The sequence below is a fragment of the Phyllobates terribilis genome, unplaced genomic scaffold (assembly GCF_046119375.1).
Source record: "Phyllobates terribilis strain yellow unplaced genomic scaffold, ASM4611937v1 Scaffold_4__5_contigs__length_816908805, whole genome shotgun sequence".
Taxonomy (NCBI): domain Eukaryota; kingdom Metazoa; phylum Chordata; class Amphibia; order Anura; family Dendrobatidae; genus Phyllobates; species Phyllobates terribilis.
Window position 1 is genome coordinate 126,000,869 of NW_027362764.1, and position 19,962 is coordinate 126,020,830.

The 19,962-nt window shown below is 45.3% G+C and overlaps 1 protein-coding gene across 2 annotated transcripts in view; it reads left to right on the top strand.

Annotated features, from left to right (window-relative positions):
* The first annotated feature begins 1,098 nt into the window (after positions 1-1,098).
* WDR86 (WD repeat domain 86) overlaps positions 1,099-19,962 on the top strand; it is a 99,841-nt gene continuing 80,977 nt past the window's right edge. The window contains exons 1-2 of one of the 2 annotated variants that reach the window (XM_073677724.1): positions 1,099-1,415; positions 6,560-6,877. In XM_073677724.1, the coding sequence (XP_073533825.1) occupies positions 6,649-6,877 (229 nt within the window). In that variant the 5' untranslated portion in view covers positions 1,099-1,415; positions 6,560-6,648. Of the gene's footprint in view, positions 1,416-3,028; positions 3,130-6,559; positions 6,878-19,962 lie in introns of those variants that run through there. The other variant, XM_073677725.1, reaches the window with a different exon arrangement.

Sequence of the window (19,962 nt, forward strand, 5' to 3'; positions counted from 1 at the left end):
TTTATCAAATACTTATTACATGCAATAAAATGCAAATTAATTATGTAAAAATCATACAATGTGATTTTCTGGATTTTTTTTAGATTCTGTCTCTCACAGGTGGTGTACCTACAATAAAAATTACAGACCTCTCCATTCCTTGTAGATGGGAAAACTTGCAAAATCGGCAGTGTATCAAATACTTATTTTCCCCACCATAGATAGATAAATAGAGGGGCGGATATATAATTGGTGCAGCCCATGCAGTTGCCTGCATGCAGAGGCCCAAGGGGTAAGGGGCCCCATTTCCATCTCCAAAACAGGTGGAATTGTACATTATGCTGAGCTATTGGGCTACAAAGGGCCCATATATTATTCTTGTACAGGGGCCTCTTCTGTCTCTGTTTGCTCCTGGATAGATAGATATGGATAGATAGATAGATAGATAGATAGATAGATAGATAGATAGATAGATAGACTGTAGATAAGAAAAACTACTGGAGGCAGCACACCAAGAATTAGTGTAAAAAGTGTTTTTAATGACCCGCAATGTGTTTCTTAGCTGGATGGTTTGGTTATTGCCAGGGAGGTTTTGCATCCTCATTGTTCTGGTGCTGCTCTAGTTTTTCCATTTATAGAACGATAGATAAAACTAAAAAAAATAAGCAGCCTTGAGAAAGGTTCTGTTACGGAACCGAAATGTTGCCACATAGGCTAATAAAGAGTCATCCAACTTCTGTACATTTAACCTGGAGAGCTGCAGTGCTTATTTTTTTTAATTTGATATAATTTGACCTGTGGGTATGTGTCCAACAAGTTTTGCACCTGCTACATAAGACTTTGGTGCTGTTTTGATAGATAGATACTGTAGATAGATAGATAAAGGATACATTTTTATAGAATACATAAATGAACCTTTAGAGTGTCATCTTTTCAGACCAGCACTATCCCTCCTACATGGTCTAGACCTCACAGCTTTGAACTTCATTGTAAGCACAGCACAACTACACGACATACAGTGAATGAATCTGCAATACATTTGGGGATTTCGATGAAATTGCATGTGCCAGCGCCGCCCCCCAGGATAACCCTGGTGCAGCCCCCTCTCCCTACACACAGGCTGCAGCCGGGCAGCAGTCAGTCAGTGTCAGTGCTCAGCACATGCACAGCCCTCAGTGGAGGAGGACACATCCTGCTCAGCTTCCAGTCATTAGGAGGAAGCATCTCAGCAGCTGATCATTGGATACTGATTCTGAAAGGAGGTATCTGCCCCCTGCACTGTACTTGTGCGACCCATTACTGGGGGGCAGCACCACAGCCTCTGCTGGAAGCCTCTGCAGACATTACATGGGAGAAGAGCTCCTGCAATGGGACAGGAGTCCTAATTGGAAAAACCTCAAAGACCTTTATTATATCTCCTGCTGGGAAATCTGGAGGTAAATAGTGAAGTCCTATTAGTAGATGTGTGTGAAGTGTCACCCCCTGTGGTTGTAATGCATTGTATGGAGGTGATGAGTGGATTGTTGCACTTTCTGTTATTCTTATTATTATTTATTACTATATTTTTATACTCTTTGTAGCTACAGAGCTCATACATGTCCAGGATAGCCTAATGTCCAGGATAGCCTAATGTTCAGGTTAGCCTAATGTCCAGGCTAGCTTAATACTACTTTGGCAGCGTTAATGAATGGAGAGGTTAGATAAGGGCATGTTCTCATCACACGTTTTTATTTGCATTTTCTGAGTTTAGATCAATGGTCAAAAACCAATAACTCTCAATACCTGTATGCTAGAAATGATAATCACTGGTGCGGGCATCACTTTGTAGTTCAGGGAATGAATGAGGTGATTTCAGTGCTGCACAAAAGTAGTTCTAGGAATTTTTCCTATATCTCCATCTTTAAAGTGAACCTCAGGAGAGGATTGTGGCCAACAGAGAATGTATTTATTTACAGTACGCTTTCTGCTGAAAATTTGGGGTGCATTGATAATTGAACTATCTCACCAAATTCTATGTCTCAGGGATCTTATAAACTGGGCAATGATTGCCTTGGAAGGGTCATTCTTGTTAACATTCATTCCTGATCATTGCCCAGTGTAAGGCTCAGGTCACATCAGTGTATTTAGTCTCATCTGACAAAATCAGTCCAATTATGATCATGGTGTGATATGAATGAGAAGATGGAAGGAAAAAGTCTCCATCTTCTCTATTCTGTCATTATGTAAAAATCGGACTGCACTCAGATGTCATCCGAGTGTGGTCCGATTATTATTTTTTTTTTAACTGACCCATTCACTTGCATGGCAAAATGCGATCCGATTTCTGGATGCAGATCGGGCATGCTGCGATTTTTTTTTTTTTTTTTTTTTCTTTGGATAAACTCAGTCCGAGGAAAAATTCGGAATTGTGCAAGGCCTCATGGACTAACTTTGGTCCAAGTGCGAGTCATTGTTTTGTTGGATCACACTCGGACCGCAAATACGGTCGTCTGCACGAGCCCTAAACATGGCCAACAATCAATCGACAAATAATGATAATTTGATCGTTTGACGCTGGTTACACCTTTTATGTAGACCTAAATACCATCATTTGTCGGCATCACATCCCATCATGTAATCAGGGGATATTCTGCTGACAATAATGTAAACTGTATAAGAGGAGGGGGAAAATGAAGGATCATTTATACAGTTATCTTATAATAATTGCAACATGTAAACATTACTAAATAAGGACTGATCGACTTGCTACATATTATTGTACAAATACCCGGACTCTTATGAACACTCCTGTTTATATGAGCAGATTAAATTCTCTCTTTTGTCCTGGTGGAAGTACAAGTCCCAGCATAAAGAAACCTAAACTAAATTGGCTGAGGTTGTCTGTATCTGAGAAGTGAGGATATTAAGAATACATAGCAGAGTTCTGTGCATTGTAGTTCCAGGCAGGCTCCGTGTATGATTCTTGGAAAGCTGAGCTGAGATTGGGCGCTGTGCTGACGCTGCACTTCTGGCCTCCCAGCCCCCTGCATAGATAGCATTGTTCTGTAAACTCTTTTCCTGGGGCAGGACAGCATAACCATGTACTTTGTGTAAACTCCTGCCTGGTCGCTGCTGCTTTCAGTCCAGGACTTCTTAAAGATTGAAATTGCGGTACGTGACTTTAATAGAATTTATAATAGAATGTAGAGTGATTATAAATTCTTACAAATATCACTTAAATGGAATGTCATTATTTTTTACCCCCTTTAAACTACTATTACATCTAAAAGAGCGAAGGGAGTGTGAACATAGCCATATGTGCCACCAGTAACAAAGTGTACCTTAGAAAATCAACTTTTATCCACTCTGTCATCGTATTCAGATGTCTCCAGGGTGTTCCTTCATCCGAGTCCTAAGTAAATTGTCCTGTTTTGGGCTGGGGTCCCACAACAGTATTTTCTCTCATCCGAGAGAATCAGGCCCATTATACTAATCACTCTCTAATTAGAGTTTGATCTCAGAGTGATCTGATTTTCTCGGATGAGGAGAAGATGGGGAAAACAATTTCTCCATCTTTCCATTCTGTCAGCCTGTGAAAATCGGCCTGCAATCAGATGTCATCCGAGTGCAGTCCGATATTTTTGCCGGATCCATTGACTTGCATGGCTGAATGCGATCCGATGTTTTGTCAGATTGCACTTGGGCCTAAAATATGGAATTCTGCTCAAGCCTTAATCGGCAGCCACCCCTCCCTATTTGCTCGTGACTGAAGGAAACGTCACTTTATGGCATCAACTTTTTTATTATTTATCTTTGTAATTAATATTATCCAGTAATAGAAGAACAGAAGTGACAGTTTGATAAATTTCCTTCATCTTTAGCAATCCTTTTCACTTTACAAACAGCAGTGTGCAGACAGCAGGTAGCACAAGGCAACCGCTGTTTCCTCGGACCCCATGAAACGCACTCTCAGGCTTCATTAAGATATCCTTTTTTATATACTTGTTCTGTGTTTTTCACGGACAGAACATGTACCCATTATAGTCTATGGTGCTATTCACTTGTCTATATGCTTTTTGTTAGTGTCTGTAAACAAAACCCTAAAAACCAGAGACTTGCCTGTTTTTGATCCAAGTCACGGATCAAACTCTCCTATTCAAATTCATCCATAAAAAAATCAGACAGCACAAGGATGACATCCGAGTGACATCCGAGTGTCACCCAAGTGCTATCTGGTTAGCTTTTTACAATTTAATGGGTAGAAGAATTTTGGACTTTATTTTTTCTTTTGCATGCTAGAATAATTGACTCCACACTGATGGTAACAACAGACACATGGACCATAAATGGATAAAAAATCTGAAACAGCCCAGTGATAATTGGTCCTTTTTATCTTGTATGCAAAAATAAAAATAATTATATCTGAATGAGGCGTTGCTATATCTGAATGAGGCTTTACAACAAAGGGCTGTTGCCTCATGATTCATGCCCTCTGCACACTGCTGTTTGTAAGCCAAATGAATGACTCAAGGAAGCCATCTTATCAGTAAGTGTGACTTCTGTTCTTCTAGTCCTAGATTATACTTACACTGCACCCTGCCTCATCCATCGAGGCTAATAGAGGGAGAGGACAGTGCAACCAGTTATATTATTATTAAATTGCAAGTGAGGGTGGTCCATTTTTCCATAGGCATGTTGTGTGCCTCCAGAGAGCAGCATATTACAGTAGTATCAGGCTGGGTGCCCACGAAGCGTTTTACAAGCGTTTATGCTGCGGAATTTCCGCAGCATAAACGCTTGGGAAACGCTTGGTAATCCGCTCCCCATGGTCCCCAATGACAAGCTGCACTTTCAATGCCCATGTTGCGGATTTTTCCGCAGCGTTTATGCTGCGCTCAAAAATCCGCAGCATGTCCATTAATTTTGCGGACATGCAGCGTAATCGCCGCCATTGACTTGCATTGGACCGCGTGACATCCGCATCACTGCATTTGCACATGCGGATATCACACGGTTCAATGTGTGGATGGTACTCGGGTCTGGAGGAGAGGAGACTCTCCTCCAGACCTGGGTACCATAGAAACTGTAAAAAACAGAATTTAAAATAAAAAATAAAGTTTATACTCACCTTCTGATGTCTTCCCGGTGTTTTGTCTGCTCCGTCCGGTCTCTTGCAATGTTCGCGTTGATGTGAAGGACCTGCCATGACGTCACTGAGTCATGTGACCCATCACATGGCTCAATGACGTCACCGCAGGTCCTTCACACCCCCGCAAGCAGTGCAAGACTCCGGACGGAGCAGACAAAACACCGGGAAGACATCGGAAGGTGAGTATAAACTTTATTTTTTATTTTTCACCATTTTTATTCTTTTTTTAACTAACTTGGTCACACTACTATAAATCCATGCCGGTTGCATGGATTTATATAGTGTGAACAAGTTGTCAAGCACTTTTCCAAGTGATGCTAAAATCGCTTGGAAAAGCGCTTGATAACCCGCATGCAGAAATGCATGAAAAACGCTTGACAAATGCTTCTACCTGGCGGGAAAAACGCATTTAAAATCCGCATGCGTTTTTCCTGCCAGGGAGAAGCGTAAAAAATATGCAGCATTTCTGCATCGTGGGCACTTAGCCTTATTGTACTCACTTATATAGCGCCATTAATTCCACAGCGCTTTACATACATTATCATCACTTTGCTCATTGGGGCTCAGTCTATGTTCCCTATCAGTATGTCTTTAGATTAAACCCACGCAAACACCGTGAGAACATACAAACTCTTTGCAGATCTTGTCCTTGGTGGGATTATAACCCAAGACCCCAGCGCTGCAAAGCAACAGTGCTAACCACTGAGCCACCGTGCTGTCCTATATTCTGAGTGATGCTTATATCAGAGACTGGAGTCTCTCCATAGTATGGCATGCTATGAAACATACATTGCTTTTGTCTGTCGGTCCCATATTGGGGCTTGTGTAAAGCCATAATCTTGTGTGCATGGGGCCCAAAGGACAGCCGGTAAGCATCAGTGTGTAGGATTGCTAAAAACTTATGACATCTAATAAATCACTTTTTGCATAAATTAAGCAGTGATCACAAAATCCGGGCAGCATGTAAACACTAGAGGAGGAGGTAAAGGTATCGAACAACTTACTCATATCAACTCGTTCTGCGTGAGGTCACACAAAAATAGGCTAAGTGGAAACTCTGTGATACTTTTACAAACTTAGATTACAGTAATTCTTAATGCAGTGTACTGGATGGATACATCTTCCACCATCCTTAGATGGACAAATGGCTTCTACTTGTGAGTTAGTGAAGCAGAACTAGAATACTTTCCCTACAGGCGTGTTCTCAAATATCCGAGCAATCAGTCCTCCGTTATGCTTATGTTATGCCAAGTGTCATGTAAACTTCGAGTTATATGATCGGGTTTGTAGGGTTAGTAATGGAGAAGGAACGTGACATTGCGAGGGGTTGATATAATAATATACTGTATGTATTTGTAACAATAAACACCAAGAGGAACATTTTCATTGGCCTAACAGAATGGTGCTGTGTTTTATTTAAGGCCCCTCCACTGATTTTGTCTTATTGAACAGTCTTTAGGTACCTTCCAAAAATCGCTCACAATGTAGAAGACACAAGTATATAAATTGTCTTGCTCCTGTGCACCTGAGTGGTGAAACCCATGAGTCCTCCTCCCTTTGCCAGTGCCCATGCTGGGCTCCAGAGAATGGGGAGCGGAAGCTCCAATTGCGGCACAACCAATCCATTGATTAAAATATGCACGGATCACAAAGGAGGAATCAATTGGCTTAGTGTGAGCCCAGATGGATGCCACCTGTTGACCGCCAGTGAAGATTGCACTGCTCGCCTATGGAGGACGTCTGACCACCAGTGCTGCAAGTTGCTTCAAGGTGAGTGTACTATTCGCATAACAATTTGTTAAGCAGAAAACTATTTATTTGTGCAAACGTCTAACGTAGTTATACCGATGGTGCCCAATATTATATTGCAAAGAATGGGCCACAATGTGTATCCTCATAGGTCCACGATGTGTATCCTCATAGGTCCACGATGTGTATCCTCATAGGTCCACGATGTGTATCCTCATAGGTCCACGATGTGTATCCTCATAGGTCCACGATGTGTATCCTCATAGGTCCACGATGTGTATCCTCATAGGTCCACGATGTGTATCCTCATAGGTCCACGATGTGTATCCTCATAGGTCCACGATGTGTATCCTCATAGGTCCACGATGTGTATCCTCATAGGTCCACGATGTGTATCCTCATAGGTCCACGATGTGTATCCTCATAGGTCCACGATGTGTATCCTCATAGGTCCACGATGTGTATCCTCATAGGTCCACGATGTGTATCCTCATAGGTCCACGATGTGTATCCTCATAGGTCCACGATGTGTATCCTCATAGGTCCACGATGTGTATCCTCATAGGTCCACGATGTGTATCCTCATAGGTCCACGATGTGTATCCTCATAGGTCCACGATGTGTATCCTCATAGGTCCACGATGTGTATCCTCATAGGTCCACGATACGTAGCCTCATAGGTCCACGATACGTAGCCTCATAGGTCCACGATTCGTAGCCTCATAGGTCCACGATTAGTAGCCTCATAGGTCCACGATTCTTTTTGCCTGTCAACTCTCCTTTCTAGTTAAATGCTAAAATGGATTAACGAATTATAAAGGAACTCATGAAACTAGACCATGGGTATAAGCTGATGTGAGTCACGTAAGGCCCTGACAAATATTGTTCTCAATAGCACAAAGCAGAAGAGGAGCTGCAGCTCCATGTGTGAAGAAGGCATTGCTTTGTAGCAATTCTAACAAGCATCTAAGTGAGGCAGCTATCACTGAGGGCACTGGGCATTTTAGGGAGCTACACGCAAAGAAACTTCACACATGAGGCCCTAGTTCACCACCAACTTAGGTTCTACAAAAAAAAGTTAACTAGTCCTGTGTTTCACATTATGATCCTTTTAAACCTTACATATACTTTTGTTTTCCTTGGCGATTTGACCATCTGGCATGGTGCGATGCTCTGGCACACTGGGTCCAGTTATCTGATCTTGTTCATGATATTGTCCAGGTGTGGTACTGGTTCCATGTTATCTGTGCCACTCAGTGTGCAATAGTGATGTATCACACCAGATTTTAAGAACGTCCACGAGAATAACAGTCGAAAAGGCCTCCATATACAATAGACAGCTCTCTCGCCCGACTCCCACATAGACAGGAATGCTTGACTCAGCCGAGCGCTCCTGTGTTCTCTATGAGAGAACCACTGCCAGACTCCTCAACAAAAGGATTGGGTGTTGGAATTCAAGCGTGCCAATTCTTCACTCCCTCAACCTCATCTGTCAATACGCGCGTTGTGAGGATTCACAAGTCTGCAGTGACTTAGTGACTGTAGATGACGCGCCCCCAGGGCCGTGGGGTACTCGGCAGCCGGGCCTATGGATGCCGGTATGGGGAATATCACGGTGGCTGGCCCGGTCGGTGACCCAGGGCGGTCAATAAAAGGGGGGGGGGAGTTATTATTTATAGGGGATTTGTGACGTTTTCGGAAGTGTTCGTGACGCCACCTGTGGAATGCGGCCAAAGGGAGCCGCCGCTGCGGAGCAGTCCTCTGGAGCTAGTGTTACGGCAGCAGGGATGGTGTGGCTCTCCACAGGAAGAGCTAGCTCCAGGGCAGTGTAGGACGTGTAAGGTGCGCTGGGCGTTGTGGTGCCAGGAGGCAAGAGGGCGCAGATGAAAGAATGGACGGAGGCAGTACGGTGCAGTCATCCGAGTTTTTACTCACAGTTCTTATGGCAGTTCCACTGGTGCACTGTACGGGTGCCAGCCTCCCACGTCGCACTGCGTTCGTCAGGCAGGGGTTCAGCTCTTCCTCAGGCAGATTAGGAGCACCTGACAGAACCCCACTTTCTTGTGTTCCTAGCTAGACCGTCTTCACGCTGCCTTCCCTCCTGCCCTGCGCTTGCCCACTCTCAATCCCGCTCGGATGCTCTGAGGTCCCTCCTGTCTTGCTGGAGTTCCCAGACCTGCTTGACCCTCACAGAAATTAGAATAGGGCTGTGGCAACTGGTCTATGGAAGCCAGAAGCCTCCGGTTTTTCCAGCCGAGACTTGGAGTTACACGACTGGTCCAGGGGCCGGTCCCTATCTGGCAGGAGGGAGTAACAATTTGCGTTTTGGAAAAATATAAATTAATTTACTGTGAACTGCGATATAGGTGCAGCCTTCACACGTTATGAGGAAGGTGTTTCCTTGTGAAGTCTGGAATCTGGGAGTTCTCCACACACAGTATCTATAGGTTACAAGGATACTGTTTATTGGCCGTGCAGCTCTGCACCGATACATACTGTGTATTAATTTTTGAAATTTGAACTTTCAATTGAGAAGCTTTTCCCTAATAGAAACCCCAAATCCAGACTATCTCAAGTATTTCACTAGTTACCTTTTTTTTCCCCTTCTCCCATGACAGCACCACCTGAGAGAGGGTATCCGCCCACCAAGGACAGGAACCTACTGAATAAAAAGGCGGTACCTCTCCTCCGCATCAGTTTTGGTTCCTGTCCCTGATGGGAGCCTCACCAGGTGGTACCTCACGTACCTGGATTATGGACGGTGCGGCCTGGAGGCCGTGGAAGCAGCAGATGGTCCCTGTTCCCAGCCCGTCTGGCTGCTGCCCGGGTCTGCGTGTGGGGAGGAGGTGCTGTTTTCCTTTGGATGCCTCCCCGCGTGCGCCGGGGCCTGCGGCCGGGTCTGCGCCTCGCAAAGATGAAGTGAGCGCGCCGGCCGGCAGGTCTTCCGGGCTGCGCACGTGGGGGTCGCGTCGCACCCTGTGACGGAGCGCGCCGGAAGTCCGGGCTGCGCACGCGCGGGGTGCTGACGCGCCCTATCATGGAGTGCGCCGGAAACCGGGTCTGCGCATGCGCGGGTGGGAAGCTGTCATCCCGCTGCAAGCGCGCCGGGTGCCGCTGGTCTGCGCACGCGCAGAGGCAGGTGGATCTGCGGGTAGCGCGCCAGCTGGCTAAAATTAAAAAAAAAAAAAAAAAGAAAAAGAGAGATGAGCATGCTGCCGGAAGGGGAGGAGCCTAAAGGAGGTGGAGCCCTACTGCTTTTAAGGATGGGGAGCAATCAGGATGGCGGTGTCTGCATCCCCGCCATGATGAATGAGGAACCGCAGTCACCTGGGCAGCAGCTGTCACCGCCACAGGAAGTACAGCAGCAGCCACAGCCATCAGAGCAGCGCAAGCAGCTCAAACAAATGGAACGGGAATCTTCCCATCGACAAAGTCACAGCAGTGAGGGGCGTACGAGTTCCGGCAAGACTGGTCAGAAAAGACTTCGTCAGTCCGCCTCCGCCAGATGGGAGCCCTCATGTGAACGGCAACCACCGCCTCCGGTACCCTAGTCTGAACGGCAGTGTGGTGAGTGATCTTCGTGAAAGTCTCACCTTGAATAATGTGCTCTTCTCTCTCTCTCTCTCTTTTCCTCCTTCTTCTCCTTTTATTTCTTGGGGCAGGAGGCGAAGAAGTGTAGTGCTAAAAATAAAAACAGGGAGTGTGCTTTATGCAAAATCGGTCTTCCCACCTCCTATGCCAAAAACCTTTGCTCAGACTGTATTCAGAAAACCATTGCAGAGGAGTCCCCCAAGTTTTCTTTAGAATTAAAGGATCTAATCCAGACAGAGGTCAGAGAGTCTTTAAGAGGCTTAACCTCACTCAAAAAGAAGAAGCGAAAACTAGTTTCTTCAGAATCAGAGGAATCAGTGGAGTCCCGTTTTACGAGAGAACTGCCTTCCTCCTCTAATCACTCCTCATCGTCATCGGAGTCTTCGGATGATAATGGGGGGGGCAGACCTTGTTTTTCGGTTGATAATACTGAGAGACTAGTTAAAGCCGTCAGAGGGACTATGGGTATTACCGATACCAAAGTGCCCAGAACAGTCCAGGATGTTATGTTCGGGGGCTTAGACCAAAGGAGGAGACGCTCATTCCCGGTCAATGACAGGATTAAATCTCTGATAGAAAGGGAATGGAAGAAACCGGAGAGGAAGGGTCAGCTGCCATCATCCTCCAAGCGGAGGTACCCCTTTGAGGATGAGGATGCGGCTAAATGGGACAAAACCCCTAAGATTGACGTGGCCATTTCAAAATCTTCAAAAAAATCCACTCTGCCCTTGGAGGATTTAGGAGCCTTAAAAGACCCGCTGGATAAAAAAGCGGAGTCCTTCCTTAAGCAAACCTGGGAGTCGTCAGCAGGGGCCCTTAAACCGGCAGTAGCAGCGACTTGCACTGCTAGATCTATGATGATCTGGCTTCAACAATTGGAAGACCAGATCAGGAGGAATGTGTCCAGGGAGAAAATTCTATCAGACCTTCCTCTTGTGCAGGGAGCGGCTGCATTCCTGGCAGATGCATCGGCAGATTCAGTTAGGCTGGCTGCCCGGTCTGCAAACCTCTCTAATGCAGCCCGTAGGGCGCTATGGCTCAAGAGCTGGCCAGGAGATGTGCAGTCAAAGTCTAAACTGTGCTCAATCCCTTGTGAGGGGGACTTCTTGTTCGGCAAAGGTCTAGATGACATCCTAGATAAAGCCGCAGACAAAAAACATGGATTTCCCACGGTGTCTGGTTCCCGATTTAACAGTTCCTTTCGGAAGAGAAAATACAGCCGCAGTAAAGCTCCCAGAGACCAAGGTAGCTGGAAAGAAGTTCAAGAGCAGGCCCAAGAACACTGTCAAAATATCAGCCCCCAGAGGTTTAGCGGAACAGATAGCCTTACAGCAGGAAGTTCTCTCTCTGCTCAGGAAAGGAGTTCTGGTGGAAACACCTGCACCCGAGCAAGGAAGAGGATTCTATTCGACCCTCTTCCTAATAAAGAAGCCGGACGGCTCCTTCAGGACCATTGCGAACTTAAAGAGACTGAACGACCATTTAATCTACAGGCCTTTCAAGATGGAAACAATAAAATCAGCCATAAAGATGTTATTTCCGGACTGTTTTATGTGCGTCCTCGATCTGAAGGACGCCTACTACCACGTCCCGATTTTGCCAGATCATCAACAGTTTCTAAGAGTAGCTGTACAATTCGGCAGGCACGTAAGGCATTTTCAGTTCGCAGCTCTTCCCTTTGGCATTTCCATGGCGCCGAGAGTCTTCACAAAAATCATTCTGGAGGTCACAGCGCACTTGAGGGAAAGAGATATTTTAGTCATCCCTTATCTGGACGACTTCTTAGTAGTGGGCAGATCAAGTCAACTCTGTGCTCTAGCCCTGGCGGACGTCATGGCCAGTCTAAGACGCCTAGGTTGGCTGTTAAATCTGGAGAAGTCAAGGCTGGAACCAAAGAGGGTTCAGTCTTTCCTGGGTCTCATTCTGGACTCGGAAAACCAAACCTGTCTTCTGCCAGAGGAAAAGAAACTGAAGATCAGATCCCTAACATCTCAGATTGTCAGCAATCCGACCATCACCCTGAGGAGTGCAATGTCTCTGTTGGGTACAATGACGTCTTGCATTCCGGCGGTTCAGTGGGCCCAGCACCATTCCAGATATCTTCAACAGGAGATTCTGGCAGCGGACAGGCGGCTCAAAGGTCGCCTGAATGGGAAAATATCTCTTCCAGATGTTGTGATCAACTCCCTGGACTGGTGGACATCTCCGGTCAACCTATCTTTGGGGGTTCCTTGGACCTTCCAGGTGTCGGATACAATTACAACAGACGCAAGTGCGGAAGGTTGGGGAGCTCACCTAAGGGATCGTTCTGTACAAGGCCTCTGGTCGGACAGCGAGACAAGCCTCTCTTCCAACATGAAAGAGCTGTTGGCAGCCAGAAACGCGCTAAAAGAATTCAGTTCTGTTCTTCAGGGTCCTCACGTCAGGATAATGTCAGACAACAGATCAACAGTCGCCTACATCAATCATCAGGGGGGTACCAGGTCTCTCCCTCTGATGTTAATAGCGGATCAGATCTTCAGGTTTGCCGAGAGTCGGCTGGTTACGCTCTCGGCACTGCATATAAAAGGGGAAGAGAACATAAAGGCCGATTTTTTGAGTCGTCACATCTTGAAACAAGGAGAGTGGGAGTTGAATCCAGCCGTTTTTCAGCAGATTGTGGATCGGTGGGGACAGCCCCAGATAGATCTGTTTGCAAACAGACACAATCGGAAGACCGAAACCTTTTGCTCCCTGAATCCAAAAGAGGGGGGCGTTTGCGGTGGACGCGCTGCAGATTCAGTGGGATTTCACTCTAGCTTATGCCTTTCCCCCTTTAGTACTGATCCCTACTATCCTGAGGAAGATCCGAGAGGAACGGGCGAGGGTTATATTGATCGCCCCGTTCTGGCCCAAGAGACCATGGTTCACTTGGATGAAGAGAATGTCCCAAGCAGATCCATGGGTTCTTCCGGACATCCCGGATCTCCTCAGGCAGGGCCCAGTCTGTCATCCCCAAAGAGCGGGCCTGCATTTGACGGCTTGGATTTTGAGAGGTCGCTATTGACGCAAAGGGGGTTTTCTCCAGATCTTGTTACTACCCTTCTAGCAAGTAGAAAGCCGATAACAACTAGAATCTATGGTAGAACCTGGGCTAAGTTCTTGTCTACCTCGGGTCAGTCTGCCAAAGGGAGGGTTCCTATTGAGGCCATACTAGAATTCCTCCAGAAGGGGTTAAACATGGGACTAGCCACCAGTACTCTTAAGGTACAGGTATCGGCTCTGGGGGCACTGTATAATTATGACTTGGCAGCAAATAGATGGATCATTAGATTTATTAAAGCCTGTCATAGATCCAGACCTATTCCTGTTCCAAGAATGCCTCCTTGGGACCTTAATTTAGTTCTGGAAGCATTAACCAAACCTCCCTTCGAGCCCTTAGAGAAGGTTTCAGAAAAAATCTTAACTTTAAAGACTGCGCTATTGGTGGCCCTGACATCAGCTCGTAGAGTCAGTGACTTACACGCACTATCCGTTAACCATCCATTCACTCAAGTATGTATGGATAGAGTAATCTTAAGACCAGACCCGGCCTATCTTCCAAAGGTAGCCTCCAAGTTCCATAGGACGCAAGTAATCACTCTCCCTTCCTTCTATCCTAATCCTAGGGATTCTGAGGAATATAAGCTTCACACCTTAGATGTTAGGAGGGTGTTAGTCCAGTATTTGGAAGTGACAAAAGCCTGGAGAAAGAGTGACGCTTTATTTATATCCTTTCAGGGGGCTAGGAAAGGACTTAAGGTTACAAGGGGGACCATAGCTAGATGGGTCAGGGATATTATTACCTTAGCCTACTCTTCTAGCAATCTGCCAGTTCCTGAGAACCTGAAGGCCCATTCCACCAGAGCGGTAGCTGCTTCCTGGGCTGAGAAGGCGGATGTGCCCATCGACATTATATGTAAGGCGGCAACTTGGTCATCCCCTGCTACATTTTACAAACATTACCGTCTTGACCTTTCCTCTTCTACTGATCTGTCCTTTGGTAGAAGGGTGTTGCAAGCGGTGATCCCTCCCTCTGGTATTTAATATCTATAAATCTCTCAGGTGGTGCTGTCATGGGAGAAGGGGAAAAGATCCTAGTTACTTACCGGTAACGGGATTTTACAGAGCCCATGACAGCACCCTATTAATTCCCTCCCCTTTATCACTGTGGTGTGCACTTTTTTTAAGGTGTTTAGTACATATGTTGAGGTGGTGGTTATGTATTAACCTGTCTTCGGAGGCCCTCTCATGCTCTGAAACAAAAAACTGATGCGGAGGAGAGGTACCGCCTTTTTATTCAGTAGGTTCCTGTCCTTGGTGGGCGGATACCCTCTCTCAGGTGGTGCTGTCATGGGCTCTGTAAAATCCCGTTACCGGTAAGTAACTAGGATCTTTTCAGACTATAAGATGCACCTAGGTTTTAGAGTAGGAAAATATAAAAAAAAAATGAAGCAAAAAATGTGGTCATGACGCACTATTATGGGGAAGGGGGTCTGCTGCTGACACTGTTATAGGAGTAATGTCCCCCAACTCTGTTAATATCCCCCATCCTGGCATATATGGCCCCCTCCTTTCTGTTATACGTGGCCCTCATCCCAATCCTGTTATGCATGGCACACCTCATCCCCATCCTGTTATGCATGGCACTCCTCATTCTCATCCTGGTATGCATGGCACCCCTCATTCCCATCCTGGTATGCATGGCACCCCTCATTCCCATCCTGGTATGCATGGCACCCCTCATTCCCATCCTGGTATGCATGGCACCCCTCATTCCCATCCTGGTATGCATGGCACCCCTCATTCCCATCCTGGTATGCATGGCACCCCTCATTCCCATCCTGGTATGCATGGCACCCCTCATTCCCATCCTGGTATGCATGGCACCCCTCATTCCCATCCTGGTATGCATGGCACCCCTCATTCCCATCTTGGTATGCATGGCACCCCTCATCCCCATCCTGGTATGCATGGCACCCCCCATCCTGGTATGTATGGCACCCCTCATCCCCCACCTGGTATGCATTGGCCCCCTCATTCTGGTATGCATGGCACCCCTCATCCTGATATGCATGGCACCCCTCATCCTGGTATGCATGGCACCTCCATCCCCATCACACTGCAAACAAAAAATTAAAGGATTCTACTCACCTCCCCTCTGCTCCAGCGCTGTGTCCTGTTCTGCTGCCAGCAGCTGATCTCACCGTGTGAGCCGCACATGACGTCACTGCCATGCCCTCTTGCATGGTGAGATGAGCTGCCGGAATAGTCACTGCTCCCCACGCCGGGACTATGGACGTGGGGAGCAGTGACTTCATTCTCCTTAATAGCGAGCGCACTGTGTCAGCAGCCGCTGCCGGCTCCTGCAGCGGCTGGGCTATCGCGTGTGCTCGCTATTAAAGAACATGAATATTCACTACTCTCCATGCCCATGGGAGTGGGGAGTAGTGAATATTCATGCCTTTTCATAGCAGGCTGCAGGAGCCGGCGGCTGCTGCTGACACTGTGTGCTCTATTAAGAAGAATGAATATTCAGTGCTCCACATACCCATAGGCATGGGGAGCAGTGAATATTCATTTTCTTTAGCAGCGGGCACAGTGTTGGCTATAGCAGGCAGCTCCTATCTCCTGTGCCCCATTCCTCCGCCGCTACCGCTCCCACCACACACCCAGAAAAACAGTATAATATAGTACATTCAGAGGAATTTTAAAGGGAAAAAGAGCATCTTATAGTCCAAAAAATATGGTAAATTTTATACAAAGGATGATAATCATACAATGGGTGCAAGAACTTGACATAAAAATACAACTGTCATGTTGGCTTTGAGATTGTATAAATACACCTGTCTACTCTTTTGGATCTTCTCCGTTCCTTTCTCATTATTTTGGGGAAATTTTCTGTCCAATAATTTGCCAGTTGTCGCTTCCTCTTTTTAATTAACTGGGACGATATAACCCAAAAATGTATTTTTGTATCTTTATTTAACGAATTCACACCTTTTCAATGTGTTTTCATGAGATGTTAATGCCGAAATTAAAAGGGTTGTACAGCTGAAAAAATTGCTAAATATGCTTAACTTAGTAAGTTATGCAGTATTATAGTTCCCATTTATAGGGTGGCCCAATCTGCAGCTAGAGCTTCTGGTACCGGGCCCCAGCAAGTCCTCTTCCAGCACAGTAAGAAAAAGAGAGAGAAAAGGAAAGCTCTTCTTGTGTGGATCAATAGATCTGGGTGATCAATAAGTGACTGTGCACTGCTCACCTGGTTACATAGTGCAGAGCAGGCACAACACTGTGAAAGGTGTAGATGGATCCACAAGGGGCGGCTGCAGCTCCAACCACTGGTTCCTGGACTCGTAAGTGCCGGAACGGAAGAGAAACCACGGAGTGAAGACAGAATCTTGCAGGAAAATCCAGCCACTGCCAATGGATATGAGATGTCCGGAGACACGTTGGAAGAAAGGCCTTATTGAAACAATGCATTTCGGAGTTGATCCAACTCCTTCATCAGGTACCTGATTTTATCTTCACTCCGTGGTTTCTTCCAGGCACAGGTCAGCGTTTCCCATCTGAGCACATGATTGGAGCTGTGTTTATTGAGCGTTGGATGAATACTAATTTTTAATAACTAAGCCAGCCCTCTTTTTCTATCTGAGAAGGGTGCTGGCTTAGCTAGTGGATTGAACAGTCGCACACAACTTTGGCCACATGCAGACATGGGAAATGCTGTCCTGCCTCAGGCACAAACCGGAAGAGGGCACCATTCAGATGGGTACATTATAATAAGTTGTATAACTTACTAAATTAAATATATTTAAAGAGATTATCCAGGACTATCCAGGACTATTTTTTTTGTTATCTACCTGCCTGTTGTGCCCGTCGCTGATCTCTGCCGGCACAGACCGCTTATGCCAGCGATTCACCATGTCGACAGAGCAGCGACTTCTCTTCTGCTCTGTTCTGTTGGTTCTCTGCGGGGTGCCGTCTGTCAGGCATAATGATGTTGGAAGTTATACCCCATCGACAGGCAGCCCGGAAAAGGAAGAGCTGCTCTGTTGACGTGGAGTGGCTGAATAGCGGTAGGGGCAGTCAGTGATCACTCTGAGCTGGCGCCCAGCAGAACAGGCGGATAGCAAGCAACTACCTGACTATTAGTTTCTAGGCCTATATTAAAAAAATTATAAACAGTGCTGGATAACCCGTTTAGTGCCAAGTTCACACGTTCAGTATTTGGTCAGTATTTTACATCAGTATTTGTTCCACTCCTGGTTTTGGCTTACAATCAGAGGAAAAGTATAATAGAAACACGTCACCACTTCTGTATTTTTTAACCAGCCCTGATTTTGGCTTACAAATACTGATGTACGTGTGAACGTGGCCTAAGGATAGGTTAATGCTGAGGTTTTTTTGGTGTCGATTTTGAAGATATTTAAAATCCATTCTAAATCAATTCATTGTGAAGATACCCTAAAAACAACCCAATGTGCCTAAGACTCCATTATATAGGACCATAGGAGCTCTGTCTGACTTTACTGTGTACATAATTCCTTAAAAACATTGAAAAAATCCTGGCAATGAGCTAAAAATGATGAATGAAGGCATTTACCACAGGTTTTCCACATTACTTCTGGGGTAAGATTATCGCACACATTTTTTTAAAGTTGTAAAGCCATCTAAAAAAGAACTGTATATGACCCAAACAATAGAAGCAGCAATTCATTACAAAGCTTGTGAGAAATTTTTTGGGAATCCTAGAACTGATTGAGAAGTGGTGGGATTTGATCGCCGTAACATAAATACGGTATATATATCAGCAGCGTTCATGTGTGCCAGTAAAGCCCTGGTGGTCTAATTCCTAATATAACAATAGGTAATATTGTGAAGTATTAGGAGAGGACACTGTGGATTTCTCATTACGTTGGGCACCAGACAGTCTCAGTTTCCTCGAGGGATTAGTCCTGAAATTAAATTTCTTGATAATGCTTCTACAAAATGCACATTAAACACAAGATATTTTATAAAAGAAAAAGGTTTCAACCCGTTCTGTTGCCAAATCTTACTTTTTCCGTTTTCCAGCACTGACACCAGACCCCGGTTTGATGAATGAGCTTATGCTCCAATGTAATTTCACTGATATTTGAATCATCTGAGGACGTAAAGGAATCAGTGGCTCAAAAAAGGAGCGGGCAGGGGCTGGCAAATACCAACATGTAACTTGGCAGCAGGGAAAATGGAACAGTTTTTTTTTTTTTTATAGTAAGAGAAGCATAACTTACATATTCTGCTGTTCTTGAGAACCAGCACACTGCTTGAAGCAATAGCCGGTAAGGAATTAATACACATTATATTTCCGAGGCACAAAGCTCGCTGACACAGATCTGCAGTTTGGGAGAACACTGATTTATAAATTGCTGCTTTGTCTGAGAATATTCACCAGTTGTGTAGCAATAGATGGTGAGGAACCTTTATCTCTGAGACCCCCAAAGCAAAGCTACATCAGACAAGAGCTGTACTATAAGTGGGTAATGAAAAGATACACTGCCCTATCATAAAAAATACATTTACAAAAAATGTAAATTCCAATGTCACTGTCATTTCAGTATTCAATAATTCAAGAAACTTTATAATATGTCTTATAAAAGAAATCTGCTTCTTTCTCCATTAATGAGCCTCTTCTTCTCATACCTCTACCTCTTGAACTCATCACCCACTCTGGAAAAAAAAACCTGCTCAAATCAGTCTTTGTTAAAGCAAAGCAGATTGCCAGCACAGTGAGGTATCAGGTTACAGCTGCTATTTTCTCTATAGCGTGGGGAGAAATTAGGAGCACCCAGCACAGTGAGATGGCAATGCAGCTTAAAATTACTGTTTTACCTCTTTACAGAGCTGGATTCATAGCTACACAGCTAGGTGACACTGTATAATGTTCTGCTGAAACCTTATAATATGTCTTTTCAGAGAAATCTGCTTTTTTTTTCTCCAATTGTGAGCATCTTCTTCCTATAACCCTGCCTCTTAAACTTGTCATCCAGTATGAAAAAAAAAACATCTCAAAACAGTATTGGTTAAACCAAAGCGGATTACCAGCACAGTGAGGTATCAGGTTACAGCTCCTATTTTCTCTATAGAGTGGGGAAGAGTGAGGAGCACTCGGCACAGTGAGAAAAAAGGTAGACACAGATTGATGGTGCTGCAGCTTCAAATAACTGTTTTGTCTCATTACAGACATGGATTCATAGCTACTCAGCTAGGTGATGCTGTGAAATGTTCTGCATGCCTCTGCTGCTTATGAACATATATTAAACAGATAAAGAAGAGCAGGAATCCCGTAGTTCTTTGAACTGTGTATAGGATATATCATAGTAGCTGATCTCCACCCACTAGCTGTGAGACAACTGAAACATAGAAGTAGAGCCTGCAGAGGAGAGGACTAGTGAAAGCTCAGGATACTAGTCATATAATATAACTAGAAATAATGTTATGTCTCATGTACA